The sequence below is a fragment of the Myripristis murdjan genome, chromosome 13 (genome assembly GCF_902150065.1).
Source record: "Myripristis murdjan chromosome 13, fMyrMur1.1, whole genome shotgun sequence".
In the NCBI taxonomy this organism is placed as follows: domain Eukaryota; kingdom Metazoa; phylum Chordata; class Actinopteri; order Holocentriformes; family Holocentridae; genus Myripristis; species Myripristis murdjan.
In genome coordinates this window covers 26,933,413-26,956,212 of record NC_043992.1, presented here as the reverse complement: position 1 = coordinate 26,956,212, position 22,800 = coordinate 26,933,413, and the positions used below count along the sequence as shown (strand labels likewise).

Genomic DNA, 22,800 nt, shown 5'->3' with positions numbered 1-22,800 from the left:
TTTGTGTATTTAAAACACTTCATCATAGTGGTTATCAGTTTTCATTTGTGCCTAGAGTGAGATTAATTACCTTGAAACACCCCCTGTAATAAATTTGCCTGCTTGAAAAACAATATGGGTTGTGATGCACCATTGTATTGTCTCACCTTTTCTCTCCACACAGATAAAGTATGAAGAGCCCTCAATTGAAGATTTAATTTATAACCGTTAGTTCTGTGTAACCGCTCTCTGTCCTCCCCCAGGGTGTATGTACAATCTCAACGTTTTTTGGCAAAAACACCGTTCAGCTTAGCCCAAAGGAGGAGCACCAGACATGAGCTAAAATAGACATTTGGACTCACAAATAAATGGAGGAAAACACTCATTTTGTCCAGAATACACTCCTGCTTCCCAAACAGGCTCATCAGCTGGAGCCATCGGTCTTAAATCAAACATGGAAAGAATAGAGCCATGCAGAATGAAGCATTAGGTCAGTGTCCTCCTCATGTTTGGATGGTAACTAATGATACTGTAATCAAAAGAGATGAGAGGAGTTCAAATGTTTCCTTGTTATTGACTGTAATAGATGTTTTGGACTTTAATGTGTGCGATGAGTTCACTGGGGAAACAGATGTTTTGCTCATCGTTGTAGAAATTATCATTCCAACATGTATGATATAGGAATATTTTGTAGGCAGTTTTAGGTTTGAGTTGGCCATTTACTGGTGTGGGGAGGTGCACTCGAGGGATCTCAGGTGTGCCCTGAGAAAAGGAGTGCTAAATAAAATTGCTAAATCAAATTTAAACAATTCATTGAGCTTATAAACAATTCTGTTCCACAAAGTTCACTCAGTGTGGGCCAAGTCTAGCAGCTCATGGTATTTGCTTGCTGGCGCACTGTGCATGCAGCTTGTGTGCATTTCAGGCAGCCAGTTACTTGTTGCACCTTAGAATAATGCTCCTTAACCTTCAGTATGTGCATGTCAGCACCACAAACTTTATGAGAACTACAGTATGAATTAGAAAATGAGTGAACAAGGTCATTTCTGCAACATTTAGGTGACATAGGCTTGTCAAGATGACCCCTGGATTTCCTCCTTTTAGGTTAAGGATGAGTGCATACATAATTTGACTTCCCTCTGTTTCCCTCAGTAATGGCAACAAACTGATTTCCCACCAATGTGAAGAAATCACTTTGACTTCAAACTGACTGGGATAAAGGAGAAAATGAAATGAAGGAGTCCTCTGTTAGTTGCATGTAAAGGTCTCAAACAACTTGTACCGGTCACAGTCTGGGCCTAAGTTAAAGAAAATCAACATGAGGGAATATAGATGTTTATGGTAGACAGCACTACAATGAGGGATAGTGTGTGTTGGAAAGCAGGACCCATTTGCATGCATACAACAACTCTGTCTATCAATTTTGTGTCTGAGAGAGTAATGACTTTGGCTGCCGCTTCTGCTTGGGAAAAGTACCTCTGCTTAGTCCCTTCTGTTTGAAATCCCAAAAATGTGGCCAGGGACAGAGAAAGAGAAAGATGGACAATGACGGCCTTGTCAGCACCGAGGTGTTTTTTAAGTAATGGCTGGAGGCGTCTGGCCAAGTCGAAGCTGCTCCTCACAGGTGTTTGGACAGGATGCGTCCTGTTAGTGATAGACCTCGTATGCGAGCCTCCTACTGACACAATAGCTGTGAAGTGGTTCATCAATCAGAAGATTTATTGATTTTGTGTTTACAGCTTTGGAAGATACGGTGTAGTATTTTGTATCTTTGCTTTTTTTATTACTCAGTGAGTTTGACCTTTTTTGAACTTTGATAAATTTAAACGCAGCTGACAGGGCTCAGGTGGGAAACGTGGCCTCTTATACACAGGTATTCTCAGAAAAGAAGAGCGACACACTGTATTTTTCTGTTAATATCTGTACAATATGCTGGGCTCTGACTTTGGAAACTCATAAAAGAGGAATTCTGGCCATAAGCAGAATGCACAGATCTCCTGTGTCGAGCTCATACGTAAGGCTGGTGGTGAAATCATTGCTATATTGCTTTCTAGGACGATAAATGGCCCAGGGGTCAGTCCTATCTGTCCCTGCTGATCATGAGACAGTGAAGTCAAGCATCCAAGCTTTTCCAAAGCTGAAAATGCACTGATCTTAGTTCTTACTCCATCACTGCTCCTTGTTGCAATAGGTGGAGATTGCCATGCCTGTCTTTTTGAATAAGTTTCTTGATGAATTGGCTTAGAGACTGCACAGACCAGCAGGCTGATGTTTCCCGAGCTCTCCACACTCTGTCATCTCCCTGCGATGCCGATAGTTTTCTCATTGCCTAACCAGAACCGCTCTGCCTGACTTTCACACACAGGCAGACGGCAACTGCTGTTTCCAGCCCAACTCAGGCAGCCGGAGACTGTGTAATGTGTTGTGCTGATATTTTGTGGACACATGCTGATAGTTGCTGTGTTTTTTTTTCTCCTTCTACTTTCAAAGTTTTCTGGACCACTTGCTGAAGAAAAAACATCAAGAAATAATGTTACTGCATGGGCTGAAAACCGACCAGCTGAAGAGGAGAGCCATGGAAAACAGGTAATTATCTGGGTATGTGGTTTGCTCTTCCTCAGTTTCTGTCTTGACTCCGAAAGATAAGTACTCTCCATGTCCATGCAAATGCTTGGCAGACAGTTCAATTCCTTCTGGATGAGAAGGGAGGGGGGGGGGGGTCTCTCTCTCTCTCCGTGTCTCTCTCTCTCTCTCTCTCTCTCTCTCTCTCTCTCTCTCTCTCTCTCTCTGTGTCTCTCTCTGTCTTTCTCTCTCTCTCTCTCTCTCTCTCTCTTTCCTTGCTGGCAACAGAGTCTGCACTGTTGGCAGGAGTGACCAGAATAAAAACAGCAACACCAGACATAGGGGAGGAAAAAAAGCAAAGTGATCCATTGAACCAGAGTCTTTGCCCTCTCTTAATTACGTCGTGTCCCATATCTTTTCCCTTTTTTCACTTTTTTTCCACTCTTTAAGGCTTTGGGCTAGTGGTAATTACCTTGAGGAGAATAAAACCAGCTGATCGGGAGAGGGGTGGTGCATTTTGGAGCGAGATGGCTAACAGAAACGTTCTGTTGCTCTTCTGCGGACTCTTCCTCGTAGCTCTGATTCAGCCCTCACTTCAAGGAGGTAAGTGTGTTTCTCAGGTGAACCGAGCCGACGCTCTCTGCTGTATCAATCACAGGCGTAGAACAGGTGCAGTTTATTGTCTGTGCCTGCCTTCATCCCTCTGTGATATAAGCTGAAAATTTATAGCCATTAAAGCAGTTTTATTTTACCAGTCTTATCAGTTTTAAGAAAAGTGTCTGGTGTGCATTGTTACTTATGTTCCCTTGTTAAGTAAAACCCTACAGATAATATATAAAACCCACTAGAATTGCAGGTGTAAACCACTGTGAATTTGCATAAAACACATTCAAGTTTATTTCTGGTCTTGTGATTTTAATGTATTAGTGCATTAATGCAAATCTCCTGCAGCACTTACAGTAATTAAAGAATGTTTAGTCTATCTGACCCTCTGTACAAGTATCTGCAAGTGGTGTTGTAATTTAGATAGTCAGACTTTCCATTTCACTCGAAGGCCAAGAGACAACAGTCTGTTGCATCACATTACAGATGAACAACGCACTATCCCTTGATATATAATAAGAAACACAGTTGTATTGCTCAGTATGGACATGCCCATTGCTACTGTCCTGGACTTCAGATTCAGACCTGTTAAGAGTTTTAGCAGAGATTTGAATTGTAGCTGGGTCATACAAGAGCAGCTTCATTATCTAACCTATAATGTCATGACTTCATATTAACTCTGACATCCTCACTTAAGTCTTTAATGTGTACATAATTTAAGTCTCCTTTAAAATTTTCAGATGATTTATATGGAAAAAATATCTGTATGTTGATATTATATTTTGAAGTTTCACTTACAGTATAGCAATTTGAAAAACACAACACTATACATTAATTTTGCTTTAAAATGCAACATATTGTCAATTGTGAGATATACAGCCATTGATTATAATATGGTACTAATATTTAATTGTTTTCCAAGTGTATATATTTTTTAAATGCATTTTTAGATAGAGCATGTATTGATCAGAATGGAAAGCTTTCACTAGACTGACCATTTAGTCATCATGCACACACCAGCAAAACAGTGTGTGTTCATGTGGCTGTAGTCAGTATAGAGCACTGTGTGTGACAAGGCTCGTAGAGAAGCTCAGGCTCTGTCCTACGGCACGTCAGGCAGAGGAGACTCCAGCTGCTCCCTCTTTCCTCCCACATACTTTACATTTACCCTTGATAAACTCCCAGGTAGACAGCCACATAGATCTGAGTGTGTGTGAGTGTCTTCATGACAGCTCTGACCGGGGCTTCCCTCGAGGTTACAGCATCGTTCTGCACTTCTGAGAGCAGCAGCACGCAGATTTGAGGGGATCATTTCAGCTCAGTTTGTAGTTTCGGTTATCTATTTCAGAGAGAGTGAGCATGCCTTTCCTCCCACTCTTACTCAGCCAGGGAGTTTGCTCTCTCTCTCTCTCTCTCTCTCTCTCTCTCTCTCTCTCTCTCTCTCTCTCTCTCTCTCTCTCTCTCTCTCTCTCTCTCTCTCTCTCTCTCTCCTCTCCTCTCATCTCCTTTCTGTGTTGCTTTGATTTCGTTCTCAGTTTGTTTTATTGCAGAGCGTGTCTGAGTTGCTACTCAGCCCCTGGCTGGAAAGCATGCCCTGGAACTGAATTTGCTCGAGTCAAATGAAGTCTTTTAGTTGTATTTATTTCCTCAAAAGTATTATCTCTTTGGATCACTGATGTATTTAGTTCATCGGCTTCCATCCAAGCATCTTTGCAAAAGAATCTGACTGAGTTATGGTTAGACCCCTGGTGCTTGCTAGATTCCTGACAAGAATACTTTGCCCATATATAGTCTTACTTTTGCTATCTTGTTTGGTTTCCTCTAATTTGATGATGTTGACAACATCTATGCAGAGTTTTAAGAGTAATGGGAAAACTTGATCCACTGGACACCACAGACACCAGCCACACCGTCTTCATGAAACGTGCAATATTGTGCTTTTAAATGAACTACAGTGATACTAAAATTTTCAATAAGATGCCTTGTTGACTTATGTGTTTGATTTATAGGCTTGTTCGGCACCTGCACGTTTTGAATGTGCATTAAATCTGTCCTGAGCCCCTGAGATCTAAACTAAAATTTTCCAAAATTTTGGCTCCGTCAGGTCATGGATTTGCTGATCTAAAACTCGATTTTGCCCTTTTCACTATCACAGCACATTTATCCCTTCTTCTCCGTGCCAGCCTAAACGGTCAGCCCATTGCACTGACCGAAACAAAGTTCAGCTGAACTTTTTGAGGCATTCTCGACAGAATTTACAGCACGCGAACTGAGCCAAATAATATCAATATTGGCATAGGAGCAAAACTTTGATCTCCAGTGAATGCTGAAGCCATCCATATCAAACATTTCAGAGGTGCTCAAACCAGCTCCATCTGTGTCTGTGCACTCTACATTGAAAAACTTACTCGCAGTTTGGTCCAGGGGTCAATTATCTGTGAGTAACATGAGCCTCATTAACACCCAATCCGGTCTTTTAGTGTTTTGGTGCAGAAAATGCCCCCTTCGCTTGCAAAAACGTGGGATCAGTTGGAATGCAAGCCTTTTCTGAATGTTTTCCATCGACAAGTGTAAATGACTTATAGTCCTTGTGGGAACATCTGGGAAGGAGTTTGTTAATAAATATGCCCCTTGTCATGTTACCCTATAACCATGTGTAAGGTAGTGTGTTCATCGGTCTCCTGTCATGTGATGAAGGAGTCAGATTTTCCTTACATTCTACAAACAAACAACATCTGTCGGACGGATACAGTGAGTTGGATGTTATTCTGATCAAAATAAATCTGTGTTGAGACAGCTCGTGCTCGGTTGCCTCTTTTTTGAGAGCTACTCTAGGTAGCTGAATCAAATCCAGGCCTAGAACTTAACAAGCTCTTCAAACTGTGGATAAAATTCTTGCTGGAACTGAGAATTAAATCAGGCTACCTGCGCTGTCCTCACATGTGTCCCTTTGCAGCCTCTCTCTGCGGACTCTATTAAATATCATCACTGTCCAATGAAAACTTTGCATCTCCAGTTTTGGTGATTTTCATGTTTTAACTTCATTTGAGTATTTGTACACTTTTCTATGGGTTCACAAAGATCTACAACCTTGGAGCCATTAAACATTTTCAAAATTAATTATAAAAACTGAAAAATGTACATTCGTCAGCGTAGAGGAAAGACTGTTTTCCTTAGTTTCTAAAAAGTTTTGGAGGTACAACTTTTTGGTTGGACAGCTGCAATATGTAATGTAATTACAGCAACTTAGCCTTTGCATTTAAACTGTAAAGTTTACAGTTTAAATGCAAAGGCTGTATCAAGTGTTTCGCCTCTCTAGCTCACACCTCCATGTACAGTATGTCGTATTCAAACTCAACAACTAACTGGCAGACGTGCACCAGAGTCATTAGTTTGGTTTTTATGATGGACACAGTTAACGGAACAATTCTGACGAACAGAGGCCGGTGTAAGATGAAAAAGGAAAAATAGCTGCTCTGTTTCTTCAGTCTCATAAGAATTAAAGAAGTTGTGTTTTTTTTAATTTTTTTTTACTGCTGGAAGCCAGTTTGCCTCATTTGGCACTGGCCAAGTTTAGCCTCAAGACTTCAGAGGAATTTAATACATTAATTCTCCCATCAGTGACACTCCCCTGGCTGCAGTTGAAGGTAAATGAAATCATTGTGGACTGGATGGCATGCCTTGGCTGTCGGACAAGAGTAGCGATGGATTGCAAAATGGCCACAATTGCTGGTAGATACCCAATTTGATTGTCTTCTGCAAGTGAAGTGAGTGTCGCTGCAGGCTTTATTGGTGGCGTGTGTTGTGATCACCTTTCTGGCCCTAATCCTTCCTCTGGCAGAGTGAGGTGCCAGCCACAGCAAAGTGGAATAATGTGACACCCTGGTGTCTCATGACTCAATGGAATTAAAGGAGTAGGGCCTTTAGAGCAGCGCCTGAGGAAGACACAGAGGTTCTGTAATTGGGCTCAGCACGTCTTCAATGCTGGACCCACAGAGACATTTTAATTTGTTGATGTTGAATGGTTTGGTGTAGTTTGCTTCACGGTGACCTCATTCGATGCTGACTTGGGTAGGAGCCCCTGGGTTACCAGCAGTGAGCGACAAAGGATTGCTATTGTGAAAGAGCTTTTATTCCACCATATTTATGTCTGATTTTGGCATTTGTGCTGGGAAAGTGTTAACAGGCTGGACAAAGTATCCATGTTGTGCAGTTTTACACCAAAACATGTTGCCTGGCCGGGAAATCACCTACTGTATCAAAACTCGAAGTCAGGAATGATTACTAACATTTTGGCTTTGCAGTTTTGCAGTTTCACTCTAGTTATTGTTGAGAGGGTTGTAGAAATCAGACCAGCTTTTTGGGATGGGTGAGTTGCTTTAATAGACACATAATTCAAAAGGAGTGTATTGGAAATGTCTAGGGTGTAACTCCATGGCGGCATACACACATCACGTTTTACTATGTGTACTGTAACACAGATGGTCTGTGTAGTGCAACCCGTTGCCTTCATAAATAAATGGCTGACATGCTTTGTGCTTGGATATGAAATGTCACAGGTTTCGCACGCGCCGAGTCCTCGCCGTGGCTTTGAACAGAAATCGGCTCATGGTTTGGTTTGCCCTTAGTTTTCGATTGTAGGTAAATGCCAGTCCTAGCATCTCCCGGTCAGATGTTTGGTCTGTGATCAACCAGTGCCAAGTGTTCAACAAAGAAGCACATTAACTCAGATGATTCATTCCAGCCACTCTGCGAGCAGCCCTCACCAGGCTGTGAGCTGTTAGGAGCAGCCTCATCGGGCCAACAATCTGAACTGGCTCCTGTCAGGAATGTGCTCAGCTTGTTGCATTTCTTGAACCACCGCTGCGTACTATCCAAACACTCTCTCTGGTTTACTTTGAATAAATATGTGCATTTCCTTAGGAAATGTGTTTGATTAGAAAAAGAAAGAGATTTCATGCTGAGATTTTTATGAAAATGCTCTATCTGTGAGATCTTTGAGGAGACTTGTCAGGTTTAATTTTATGACAGTCATGAAGGATTGTAAAAGACCTGCATCCTGTTATTCAGGACAGGCTAATAGCTTTTTAATTTTCCCTGTGTTTCAGGTGGTCTGCTTTATATGGAATGATCAACGAAAACATATGAAAAGTATTCATGTCGTTACTCATTCATGGCAGGAGGACTGTGAAACAGCACCAAAACAATGCTGTGTATTTTTTAGCACTGCGAAAGCACAGCTAAGTCATAACTTGAGAACTGTAGAAAAGCTGGTGATAAAATGGAAATTCTTATTAAACACATTATATCAATTTAATGACAGCCCTCTGGCATGAAAACATTATACAGTGTGTTGTATTAGTTTCAATACCCTCAAAAGAAATGTTCCTTTGGTAAATATAGACTATTAAGCCTTTGGCATCAGTCAGTTTAGGCCTGAGCCAGTGAAAGAAAAACTACATTTTCTATAAATATTTGATTTGATTTGATTTTTATTTATATTTAGCACCATAACTGCTGCAGAGTATATGAATTACTCTTGGGCCATGTCACTGAAACAGCTCATTCTGTCCAGTTACAGCCGATAATTTGTATTTGGCCTTGAATTTCATGTTTGATGGATTACCGTATAGAAAGGCACCAAGACAGTGAGACAGTATATAAACTGGCTCATGTTTTTCAGTTTGCAAGTGCTAGAGTTTCCTTTAGAGATTCTTTAGGAGTCCCCTCCTGTATTGTGTGATCAAATAAAGCCAATTTCTGGAAACAAATCAAAATATGCAGTGTTTATTCCACTAGCTTGTAATGATTTCACATGGTCGATGGTTATCGTAGACCGTAGCTTATGTTTTCGTCACGCTCAATACAAACTCTGAAATACTTATAAAGGAGGAATCCACAGCTGTTATAAATCATTTTTTTCAGTTTCAAAGGCATGTCTCTCCTAATCCTGTGGTGATCCACTGTCAGCTCCCAATGGAAAAGACTCACCAAAGACACTCAGGGGCGAGCAGCGGAGCGACAACTAGATTAGAATCAGGCCTTTTCCCTGTAAATTCCTTCTTTAAAATAGTGTCATCAGTGTGTTTTGTGTTTATTTGCCTTTGTTTGAACCTCTCATTGATGCTCTGCTACACAGATGTGGCAGTGAGGTGGAGGCAGAGGCTTGGGCTGGTGGCCTCAGACCTCGGTGGAGGTGAAGGAAGGGCCAGGCAAGGACTGGGTAGAGAGAGAAGAGTTAATGCAATTTCCCCTCAGATGTTTTTACCCATTTCACTTTTTACCTCCTTAGATGCTTATAGAGCTGTCCTGCTTCCCCTCCATCGTGCTCTGGAAAGTGTGAGAGGGCCGACAACTAGTAGGCCGGCTGTCACGTGTCTGATAACAGGCGATGCAAGTTTGCCAAGAACCGCAGTGGTTGCTCCACTGCAGTGTCGGTCCTGACTGGAGCATGAGAGCTTTCCATTAAGAGACAACACAACCTCCACCTCTGAGATCTGACGCCAAGGAGTAATAGCTGGTGGTTTGGATAGGTCACGACCACAGCACACAGTTTCTAGTTTGCCAAAACATTTTTCATGTCATCATCAGTGATGGAATTGGCAGTGTTGAATTCTGTAAACATCAGGTGGTTGAAACAGTGAAAAACACTAAAAGTTTCTCAGGACTTAAAGCAAAAGGAGCACAGTGCTGTGTGATCGTCAATGGTAATGGCTCACTCAAGCTTTAATAATGGGTGGGGAATGCAGTAATGACTTTGTGTGGTTGTGTATGTAGTTTGTGTTGCACGCCTAAGTACCATGCAAATTGTTCCATCAACTCTCAGGCATTTAAATATTCAGTAAAGCAGACCAATTATTAAACACCCACAGCGCAGGGTCGTGAAAATGTCATATTATTTGCCAGCTTGTTGTAAGTGAAGTGAAACTACGTTCTTTCATGTCACAAACAGCAATTGTAAAAAGGGTGTCATTAACATGGGAGGTGCTAGGGAAAAATCCGTCATGGGCTTTGGTTAGGTTTACTACTAAAATAAGTTCTGACTTAAAATTCATTAACGCTTCTGCTGTTCAGCTGTTACAAAGCCTTATTTGTGAGCTCAGTAACCCATATCCTATATAAAATGCATGCACCTTCCAAGCCTTTATATATTTTCCATAAGTGCAATTATTTGTACATATGTTCTTTTATCTAGGGGAGGTTTATTTGGGTTGGCTCTATCTTCAGTACTGATGCTCAGACAAAATAAATGAAATGTCTCTTGCGCGCCAAGCATTTGATAGACATGACTACCTATTTTCCAGGCTAGCACTCAAAACATGACATATTACAAAGCTAAACATACTGGAGGCTGGATACGCCCTTTCCACCTGTTAGTTAGTGTCTGGTACTCTACGTGATCTTATCAAAATTTTGAACAATGGAATGGGAGAAACCAAAACATGGACCAACATTATGTAAAAAAAATGATCTAGTTCAGGGGAAGGGTTAAGGGTTTTTTTTGCGGTCGTTCTGCGCTCACACTCAACAGTCGCACAGGGAGAAATACAGTGTAGACACCCATTTATCCACCAGCATTACCCTCACTGGTCCATAATGCAATGCACGTCCATGGACTCCAAGTCCAGCGGTCAGACCCCATTACAGACCAAACTGATCAATTCAAATTACTCTCAGGATTCCTGTTGGTATTTCTCATCTCGATGTGCTTGTAGCTGGTCTGAGGTCTGGTGGCCAAAGAAGCAAGCAGACCCGAGTGTTGCAAAGTTTATAACCGCACGCCACGGTGTCACGCACACTGGCTAAACTTCCGCTTCCTGGTGAGCACGCCGCTGCTCCACACCAGTAAAAGCAAATGTTCCTCAGAGCACAACTCCCACTGTGACTGTATTTACATGATGGCAAGAGGGCTTGTTACTTTTGTGTGTAACTGGCAATAATTCATAACGCTTCCTCCTTATTCCCTCATCATATCGACTAGCGTAGCAGTTTGTAAATCCCACCCACATAGCAAAATTGTACTTAGAGTGAAATTAAAGCTATTTTTTATCATGAAAGGTTATATCCTGCAGCTTTATGTCCTGTAACTCAGCATTCTCATGTTTGATGGGTTTGTGCATGTGAGGCTGTATTTGACCTTTTCTACCCGCTCATCCGTGAGCCATTGTTTCAGTGACGTCGGTTCACCAGTAAGAGTTACTACATAGTAATAAACGTTCAAATGTTCGTTCCCAGGGCTTGAAGTTCACCAACATTAATCTTATCATGAACACTCAGAAAGCGAACTCTTGACTGCAGTCAACTGTAAAATAAATTCTACGACGGCTGATCACTTGTGCTCTTACAAGCCAATCTCGCCCCTCACACACATTCCAACGCATTCCCACGACCTAACAGAGTTCACGGAGAATGAGAGTGTGCGATGATGATGGTGACAACGATAATTATGAAACTCAAAAAGAAATCTTAAAATTTATACGCCAGGTCGGGTCACTTTTATTAGAGGTCAGTGCTGGCCTTATTTGTCTGGGCTGTGTGAACCCAGTGCACTCTCAGCATTGCCCTGTAAATGTGGTACAGTAGTGTGATGGGATCCTGACCAGAGGGAAGCTGGAGCAGACACACACTCCCCCTCTCCCTCGCTTGCAACGCCGAGACAGGAAATCCTCCGTTTGATTGTGAAATGAAGGAGCAGAGTGGAGAACAATTACTCCACCCTCATAGTGTGGTGCCTGCACCTGAGAGCTCGGCCGTAGAGCCAGCGGCATGAGCATACACACACACACACTCACACACACACACACACACACACACACACATACACACATACACACAGTTGCACTTGCTTTAAATTATGTGTCTGATAATGAAATACAGCATTTTGGATGTTAGGCTCTGACCACTGAACCAGGTCAAAGTTTGGTTATTTTTGTTTGAGCCTTGCACGATTACAGCTTCTCCTCACTCAAACCTCAACTCCCAGTGCCGAGTGCTGCTTTACACTGATGTTTATACAGTTTTATACAACTTTAGCTTGTGGTTTTCCAACTACCTGATCAACACAGTTAGGCTGCATCGGTCCCTGAGTTCATGATCATCCTCCATTAATCCTTATTGGCATCATCTTCACTGGTCGAGGAAAAACAGTCTTTCTCTCAAACAAAAACACACTGGGTAGACCAAATATTTTTGTCTTGTTTTAATCTGATTTGGTGGGCAATTTCAGTGGATCTAAGTCAATACGATGACGCTGCTCTCACTAACCTCAACACAAGCAACTCTGAGTTACATCAACACTTTTAGTTTCTCCAGTGTAGACTTTCACGGTTTATGTTAACTTTCCAGCCGAAATGAAGACATCAGTGAACTTATTAGCGTTTCTTGTTCCATTTCTTCAGGGGCCAGTTTGGCTTCAACATTAAGCCCCTCCCCTGCCTTAATTTTTTTTTTTTTTTTTTGTTCTCAAACATTGTGGTTCTCTATGTACGCTACAGTATTACCAACTGAGTCTTACAGTATGTCTCTGAATTTCACACCGTGCTGGTCTCCTGCGTCGATTGGCCCTGACTAATCATATGCTAGACTCCAGCAGTGTAATAGTAAGATTATTCATGTTAATGTGGTGGCACAAACCCATTTAGCTTGTCACAGCTTGTTAGTGGCAAGGTCAATGCCTTTGCCAACGTAATGGAGCAATATGCAGACATACTTAATACACTGCATAGGGGTTTCGCCTCTTGCTTTTTCCACAAGGTCAAATCAGTGAAAAGGACATTTTTCATGTGTCTCTATCCATACAAGCAAACTCCAGCAGACAGTAATACCTTGTAATGTTCTTCCCTAATGGCCATACTCAGTGGACAGAGCACCAGAGCACGCTGTTCACACACAACTTGCTAATAAACACATGAACGCCTATGACATGTGTTTTAAATTAATTGGCCTCCCAACACATGTAAGAGTCATTAAACATAATCATCGTCGTCCTACAGTCCCCATTCTCTCCATTGCGCTGTGCTCCTTGTGATACAAACCAGGTTTTTCCTTCAAAAAATATAACGTTGTAATTTTGGCCTTAGCTCACCGGTCCCGTTGGATTTAGCTGTTAGTTGTCCCAGAACAACTGGAGTCATTTTTTTTTCATCCTCCTTCTCTTTTGTTTCTGTTGTTGTTACTTGCTCACATGAGGCCACCGTGTCTGGGATCCAGAACGACCATCTCAGGAGTTACTCTGGGCTGGAGCCAGAAATCAGGCAAGGAAGGCAGGAGGTGGGGGGGCAGTGGTGCAGCTTGCTGAAAGAAGGTTTCCAACTGCAATACCTCATCAGAATGAAAACAATTGGAATTTTCTCTTAATCAAGCTCATAAAGGTTTTGTTTTTGTTTTTTGTTTTTTTTTCCTCCTTTTTTTTCCTCTTTCTTTTTTTGTTTTTTGCTTTGACCCTCATGTTTCAGTGTGTGCTCCATCACTGCTATGACCCTGGGCAGAGGTGCATGCCAGAGACAAATTTCAGGTTTGCTGTCTGGGTCACAGATGATGAATGTGTTGGAAAAATGTTTGTCTAATGAATGGGGTCATTACTGAGAAATGCTATTAAATCAGCAATGGCCACAGAATACCTGCCACATTTTTAGACAGCGGTTCAAGTGTTTGGTGAAAGATCACTTATATTTGTGTGTGTGTGTGTGTGTGTCACAGGTGTGTATGTACCACCTGGTGCTGGAGTTGTACCAGGAGGTGTTGCACCAGGAGGCGTTGTACCAGGAGGTGTTGCACCAGGAGGTGTTGGACTCCTTCCAGGTAACACAGCCTTCATTGTCTGTCTGGACACTGTTGAGACAAAAAATAATGCAGAACACAGTCACAGTCTGTTTTGTCTTAACAAAGTTATCATAGTTAAATAAATCAAAGTCTTAGATTAATATGACTGCAGACAAACAAAACATTTTAATAAACTGAAATGAAATCAGTGAAACACTTGTAGCTGTGAAATTAATCTGAAACCAAACTTTTTGCCCATCAAACTATTGCCCTTTTTACACTCCCACTACCATCCAGGACAAGTGCTCAGTGTAAACAGGTTGACCAGTAATTTCAGTGATGCACTCTGAAGCCTTTATTGCTGGGTAATTATCAGCTTCAGAAGAGTATAAACAGGTCACCTGTTAAGTTGCACCCCACATAAGATCCAATGATACCAGACATGCTCTACATTTCACTGGAGGTAGGCAGCTGTAACCTCAGTGTAACTTTAAACTGTGTGATAGGACATATTATATATAGGACATATATAAATAAAAAAAATTTTTGATTTGGCTCTGGCTTATGTTTATAGTGTGCAGGACTTCTGCTAATGTAAAGTGTCACCTTTTTTTGTCACCTCTATATCAGCGGGTAGTCCTGGATAAAAAAAGAGACAATAAATCTATGTAAAACCTGCTTGCTTGGTGTAAATGTGATGATATAAGGGCTATAACAGAAGTGTAGTTAATGTACTTAGCATGAAAAGAAAACCTAACAGAAAATGCAAAATATATTGTAATACTGTTGGGTCTCTGCAACAGTTTGTCATCAAACCGAATAAGCTAAACATTTCACAGCTGCCTGGATGGCTCAAACGCTCACATCTGGGGTCAACCCCTGAGGCTGGAACTTCTAATAGTCCAAAACAGTCGCTCACACAGGCCTCTTCTCTTCCCCTGCAAAACCCTCAAACCTTTCCTCTTTCTTTAATTCTCCTCATATGGTGCTGTGGCCTATTAGCCTAACTCTTTACAACAAAGCAAGGTCACAAATACATATGAAATACAACCTTGCTGGCTCCGTCCACTAATACAGTACATAAAGTTCCATATACCAGTGACTGCTTGGTTTTTGATTTGTAGCTCAGGTTGTGCTGGCCTGTGCAAACATTCTGTACTGTCTCTCTCGCACCTTCCATTCCCCCAAGAACAATAAATAAAATAATTGAGGAGGGTGGGCCACTCCTCTTTAGAAATCACTGAACAAGTAAATAAATAATTAAATGCCTAAATAAATGAGTAAGTATACAAAAAGCGAGCAGAGCAAGTGGCACCAGATATCACCAATTGTCTTCCTGGCACCTCTGGAGCAAGTAAGAGGAAAGGCATCTGGTGTAGTGATGAACTGCAGAAACAACAAAACTGTCCATTACATCACTCACTGCATGTACCATAACTCTTATGTTCTGTATGATTGTTGTTTTACAAGGAGGAGTCCCTGCAGGCTATAAACCAGCCAAAGCTGCAGGTGAGTAAAGGAGACAATAGATTTACGATACTTTTCTCATTTAAAGAGGCTGAGGTTTTTTTTTTTTTTTTTTTACAAAGCCCATCTGGTTTGTCATGAACTTTGTGTTCTTCCAGTCCATCAAAAAAGGCATATGGACCAACATTTTGGTGATTTGGTTATGAGAAAGTCCATTTTTTCCATTTTTTTTAGCTAATCAGTGGAGCATTTCTTTGAAGATTATTAAGACCTCTTTTATTTTTCTGCGTGTCATAAACTATGCTGTGAAATAGGAAACAGTCTGGAAAGCAGTTTTTCATGGAAGTGTTATTTAGCTCTATTAGCTTGCATTGGCATGGCTAGCGAACGCTCACTTTGAATCATCTAAAGTGATGTCAGTTCAATGATTTGTGATCAGAGTGATATAGCCTTTTAAGGTTAAATGATTATCTTTTAACTAAATGTAAATCAAATGTATCATTCCTCCTGTCATCTGTTAGTCGTAGAAGTGCAGTTGATCTTTTCAGGCCCTGAATATCTTGCCATGGCCTAGACAGGCTTTTGAGCACAGCCACTGAATGACAGTACGCTATCTGGCACTCGCCTTATCACGCATTCATAGCAGACACACAGGGCTCTGCATACACACTCCACTTCAGCTACAACACACCACCACGATTGAGGACTAGGGGCGGCGCTCTCCACACTGCCAACTGGTTTCACATGGTGGTGGACCGGGCAATGTCCTGGCACGGCTTCAGCTCCCATTTGCTGAACAAGTGTGACCCTGTGTCCAGCGGGCACCTCTTTTTTTAGCCCCAGCAGTGCTTAACAGATGCTTCAGATGCTTCCAGGAAGAAAGTGCTAATGCCGTTGATGAGATCATGGGACTATTGAAGTCTTGGTGCTTACGAAAGACAAAGGTTTAAGGTTTAACCGAGTGTGCAACAGTGTAACTTTTACAATAAAAATAAACAAAAACAATAAAAACAAGCATCAACAGATGGGTGGTGTGAGGACGTTTCCTGTCGAGACTCATCCTTACTTTGGTAAGGCTGGTAAAAGCACATGGTGAGACTTCCATGTTGTCACAACACCACAAGCTAAGAGTCGTTAAATCCTGGGGATATTGCTGTGGCAGTAAACATGTGTTCAGGGCCAACCACTGTTATTAAGTCAGTTTATTGGATGGCATTATGAGGTGTGAGCTATGAAGCTGTGAGGTCTGTTGCACATTTCACATACATGTAATTAAATCTCTTAAAGTGGTTAGTAATAATGATAATCATGATTGTGGGAGTAATGATTTGAAATGATGGTGATGATGATCTCTGTATGACTCTAGCAGCAGGACCATATGGAGTGGGTCGAGGTGTGGGCCCCGGCGGTTTAGTGCCAGGTGGTGTCGGGACCGGTGGCGTCGGCCTTGGAGGACTGGGAGCAGGTATGAAAAAAAAGAATTTCTCATTTTAGTGTTTGCAATTAACCTCCAGCATTAGCTGCCCCTTCAGTCTGTTGTCATTACTGATTTTCAGGCCTTTTGATATTAGCTGCAAACAGGCAACAACTCCTCCTGAAAAGTAAAACCTCAGCATAGAATAAAAAAATATATATATATCATAAGTGTTTATTTTGCAGTGTTTGAAACACATATAAACACTATAAACACAGGTTTTTAGGCTGTAAATCTTTTATATTAGTTATGGGGACTGCAGTCTCTTAGGCCTGCCAGTTTGTTTGTTTTTTTCATTGGCTCTATGAATTTCCATACAAGCATGGCTGCTAAAAAGTGAAAATGCTTAGTCAAAATTGCTGTAAATAAGCATTATCTTACCAAACATTGCATTAAGCATGTTTTGATACTGCAAGGCAAAGGTATAAACTCACAGAACTTATTTACTTGGTTTTCATTCAACAGGAGCAGGTGGAAAACCCCCCAAACCAGGTAAGCAGCAATATCTTTGTATTGGTGTGGGTAGGATTTATGAATGTAAGTATTACTACACAATATCTGTGTTTTTTTGTTGTTGTTGTTGTTGTTGTTTTGTTTTGTTTTGTTCTATCAGGTTTATTGAATAATTAATTAATAATGCCACTTAGTAACCACAGAGTAGTAGCTGTGAAATGGCACTATAATGGAAGTAAAGCATATTTTGTTGTTTACAACATGGAAAATGTTCAAGTGCTGAGGAAGAAGGAAAATAAAATCTGTTGTTTTGAGGCAGGAAAGTATGTTAATGTGTGCAGAATGCATTAAGTTCACATGCCAACAGCAGACTGAGACCAGCACAGACTCTGGGCAGTGGCAAAGAAACACCAGACTCTTCTGATTGGTTGTCACCAACATCTCCTTATCGCCCCTCTGTTTTTGTGGTGCTTGGTTTACGTCCTGACTGGGTGGGACCATACTGTACAGATTCTACCACTCCTACACCTCTACTGTATTAGCGAGTGATGATTGGCAGAGTGCAAACTCCCATCAACGCCTGCCAAACAATGGTGCCAGAGCACTGATTAATGTTATTGTAATGTTAGGCCCTTACAATATCTGGAAACCTCCTTGTTGAAAGTTACCACAGCCCTTCTCCCCGATACTGTACGGTAAATATTTTTCTTTGCTGTATTTCAGTCTGCACTGTATTGGTGCATTAGCAGTGTTTGGCCATCATTAAATTTCCGTAAGCATTGCTGATATAATCTCGGCCTACCTCTATGTGTTGAGAAAGATAAGGAGCCAAGTAATCGTCTGATAAGAGACGGAGCAGGTTACACCAGGGTCCCTCTAGAGTGGTTTCCCCCCCTTGTCTTACAAGTCACTGAGTTGCAAGAGAGCCATTTTGTGAAAATGACCTAATATCCAGTGTTAGGTGGAAGTTGACTTTGGCTGGGATCAGCAGAGCATTTCTTGGGAAGCAATGCCCTGGCTTTTGTATGCACTTGAGTTCTGCATCTCTCGCCTGGTCTCCATGGCAGAAATTAGATTAGTGAGAAAAAAGGAAGCAAGCACTTTTACAAGCAGTTCCTTGTCCTTTTGAAATTAGGGCAATGTGGGTCCTGTAAATGTATAAATAAATGCTCTCTAATACCACCACCTTAGTGTGGAAAAAAAAGGGAAAAGTTCGAATGCCACACTGAATGAACAGTTTAGGGTCGGCTAAGGTTGCACAGCCTTTTGAAATGGAAGGAGAGGCTGGTAGTCACAAAGGGGTTGTAACATGTTCCCCTTCATGGCTTTAATTAGATTCAGTCTTCACTGATTATGGCTCCCATCAAAGGTGACTTTTCAGATGAGAGATTTCCATTCCATCAGATGAACGCTGCCTGAAGCAATCCAGATTTTCGATTTTGAGACACTTTCTGCAGTTCAGGATTGGATTTTCCATTACTGTACAAATGTACTTCAGCATTTCACCGGCAGGGAGATTTCACACAATGGCAGGTTGAACCCATCTGCATCAGTTAGTTAGTGTTTGGCTTGTGTTGCAGAAAACATGCCAAGTAAAATTATATTCTATCTGCATAAAGGAAATGGTCGACCCTTCTCTATTACCCTGCAATATGTAAGGGACTTGAACCTGCCCCAGCACACACACACACACACACACACACACACACACACGTACACGGTTGCAGAGTAATGTCATTGAATTCCTCAGATATACACCTTGCCTGGCGTGTAATGGAGAACAGCAGCTGGCGATGTGAGTGGCGTGACTGCACTGAATTGCAGCGTAGCTCATGCAGGACCTTGTAAATGCTACACTAATTGTGAATCCTGTCAGCATCCAGCTTTGACAAGACACTGGAAGCTGGAAAAAGGGAAATTTCTTGTTCTGAGCAGCTGTTGGACACTGTCTCCTTTCCTGTGTTCCCTCAAGCAAAGGTGGATTCAATCCTCAGACACAGACTGATTGCCAAAACTAGACAGGCTTTTGCAGACTAGCCTCTTGTCACTAACACTTAGTGCGGAGGCGGCTAACAAGAAACACAGAGGTTACTGTTTCAGTTGTTGCTGTAATTTCATTGTACCAATGCAATGGTCTGTTTTAGGTTGTGGAACGATGTGCCTGGGTGGGATATCCATGTGTCCACATTTGACTTACCAGAAACACGAGACGAAACAGAGAAATTGTGCTGCCTGTGTGCCTGTGTGCCTAATTATTCTAGCATCAATATCAGACCTATTACAGGAAAGATACGACATCTAAGAAATTGTGTGTACATTGTTTAAGTATCTCTCTGTGTAAGTTGGAAAGATATACAGTGCACAGAATATGTATGCAATACCTAATCTTTTAATTCACCTGCTGGGTCATAAATAATCACAGTAAATAGTCAAAATGTATGATTTACAAGGCTGTGTTGCACGGGAGGAGCTTTTTCAGTAGGCAGCAGGGTCCAAGCAGTTGTCACAGCCTTTTGCCAACACTAGAATCAGTGTTTGACCCCGTGTCCCACACTGTGGCTGGGAATATAGCTCATCTGCATCGCTGTTTCACAACCCTTATTCAGAGCTTTTCAATGACCAGATTTTTTAAATTATAAAAGTAGGATCATGCTGCATGTTAGACTGTGCACCTTCCTGGGAGTGCAGTCCGCTGATATACCTGAGGCTTCTGGTTTATCTTCTGGTCTGGTTCATAACAGGGTCTTTGTTTGAAGAAGTGTACTTACAGAGGAAGATGAGAGAGAGGAGGAAAGGCGAAGAAGTGGAAAGATGGAATGGAGAAGGGGGAATCGAGAGGAGACAGGGTGATGTGAGGAGGATGGAAAGCAACAATAACTCTGGCATACACATATATGTCATCTACAAAGCACACACATACATACACAAAAATATATATCCATTCACTCACATCGCACACACACGCACACCCACACACGCACACACACACACACACACCCTTGGAAATCTTGCAGAGAGAGAGTAGACTGATAGATGGAGGTGAGGATGAGAGCGGTTAGCCAACAGAAAATGAGCTTGGAGGAGGCTTCGTCTCCTGGAGCACATATGTTTTTCATTACTGGAGCTCAGACCTGTCCTCTGAGCTGTCAGAGGCTGGGAAGAATGTGCATGTGAATGTGAATGTGCATGACCATGAGTGTATGCAAATATGTTTATGATCTTCATATGTACGCGAGTACAAATGTATGTGAGTGCAGATGTGCTCACATGCACATATATTCACGTGTACTGTTTGTGTATTCTGGCATTGGTTTGGGGACATATCCTGCACCACATACACACACACATTTCACACATACATGCCATAAATCATATGCTGCTTGTTCAGACACATTAGAGCTATGTGAAAGAAAGGCATTTTCCTCTGTTTCCACCCACCTAACTCCTCTTGTCTTCTCCTTAATCTGCCCTATGATGAGGCCAGGTGCAAAGCTTTGAATCTCTGGAATCCAAGCTGAAGTCTGCAAAGAAATAAAATTCATATCACTCATATCATGTAACTTCTCAGCTGACCCACCCTCAACATGCACACACACACACACACACACATACACATACATACACACACACACAACCCACAGCTTTTGTTTGTTTTTGCTGCATACTTCTTTCTCCACATTTCCCATCAGTTAAAGTCGCCACCCGACGGTATTATCTGCATCTTCAAGAATCTCATTAAATCATCTGAAGAATTACAGCACACACCACATTTAGCACTGTCATCACCACTTCAATGAAAACGATAAGGGGTAGAGCTAGATAAGATAAGGGGGTTATTAGTTGTTGAATGGTGTTAAATCAGTCACCCAAGCCATATGCTACGGTTCACAGCTCTGTTATTTTTTCCCACAGTAAACCAATATTTTTACCATTGGCCAACCACAGTTTACTTTGCTGCGGCAGCCCTGCTCAGTTTCATGTGGTCATTCTCTAGTGACCATGTTTCCACCACTGTACTTTTTTTTTTTTTCTTGGTGTTCGCTGTGTGAGTTGATGAGCCATCCCCTGGCATGCTCCCACAACCTCTCCCCAGCTCCGTTTGCCAGTAGGTCTGGAGCAAGGCGCGCTCTCCTTGTCCATCTGGCAGCAGGGCCTAAGTGATGTTTATACAGCAATGGAGAAATCTCTTGCTCTTATTTCCCTAAGCGTCCATGAAGACAGATCACCCCTGGAGCGACCTTGTTGCAGTCATTGGTAGAGGTGGATCGAGAGGTGTTGTAGGTCAGAAGGTCCATGTGTGTCCGACTAAGCCTGACAATGTTGTTTTGCACTTTGATCGCATGTAAGTTTTAATCCAAAAGCAGAAATGAGTCTCAAAACTGTTTAAAAAAACTGCAAAAGATATTATCATTAGAGATTATTTATAGTTGCAGTTTAATCTTTATTCAGTATTTTTCTTCTTCTGAGATAAGGTGGATCATGACTAGTACAAACATAAAATCACTTGATGAAGACAGTTCTTGAAAGAAGTTGGTTTTCATTCAACAAGTGAAATTGTCTCACCCTCTATGGGTATTTTTTCTGTTTTGAGAAAAACAAGATCGTAATACCAGACTGAATGACCTGTGAAGATGGATATTGTTAGCAGCATGTAAATGACTTCAACTGTAGGTCTATAAACTGTACCATCTGTGTAAGATCCTGTGAGGGCGTCTGAGGTGATGATCTGCTCTGATGGTGCACTGGAGCACTTCCACAACTTACCTGCTGTCTTGGCCATTCAGCTCACGCAGCAATACTTTGATATTCAACTTGGTAAACAGCGTTTCCACAGTTGAAGCACTGAAACAATTAATCTCATGTGTTTGCCATAGTGAGATGCCTCAGACGGCTTCACGATGATTGTCGTGTGCGTAATGACAGAGGAACTCGGAAAATGCTTTTGAGGCTGACGCAGTCGAGCTAACCTCAATGTGTCGATGTGTCGATGTCATGTTCTGCCGCGAGCTGGCCTGTCTAAGGTTATTCTTTCTTCTCAACCCTGAGTTGTCAGAAAAGTATTCAGTGGAATGGCAGTGAGATGCATATGTGGACCATCTGGGAGAGGAAATATACTTGGCCAACTTTACATACCATGGCCACAGGCTCCTTTTATTGACTGTTATTTTTGCCCTATGTGTTATTTGCAACAATGAGATTCTCAAGACATAATAAATACTGTTCAGAAATTAAAAGTTGTTTGTGGTTAAGTGTCTGTACATTGCTCGTGTCCAAGAGGATTTGGTTACCTATCCACTCATTTGCTGCAGAGATTTTCATGGCCATGTGTGCACATGTGTGTACACTAGTGCTTGCAGAGTGTGTGCATGTCTGTGCCTGCCTACATTTTGGCAAGGGTGGCATGGCTCAGGCGGTAGAGTGGTTGACTGGTATTTGGCAGGTTCCTGGTTCAGTCCTCAGCTCCTTCAGAGAGTATGTCGAAGTGTCCTTGAGCAAGACAC

General features: G+C 41.9%; 1 protein-coding gene across 1 annotated transcript in view; it reads left to right on the top strand.

Moving 5' to 3' along the window:
* The first annotated feature begins 2,927 nt into the window (after positions 1-2,927).
* Positions 2,928-22,800, top strand: part of elna (elastin a) — a 55,346-nt gene continuing 35,473 nt past the window's right edge. The window contains exons 1-5 of the mRNA XM_030066375.1: positions 2,928-3,144; positions 13,843-13,944; positions 15,376-15,414; positions 16,739-16,837; positions 17,312-17,338. Coding sequence (XP_029922235.1) covers positions 3,069-3,144; positions 13,843-13,944; positions 15,376-15,414; positions 16,739-16,837; positions 17,312-17,338 — 343 coding nt within the window. The 5' untranslated portion in view covers positions 2,928-3,068. The remainder of the gene's footprint in view (positions 3,145-13,842; positions 13,945-15,375; positions 15,415-16,738; positions 16,838-17,311; positions 17,339-22,800) is intronic.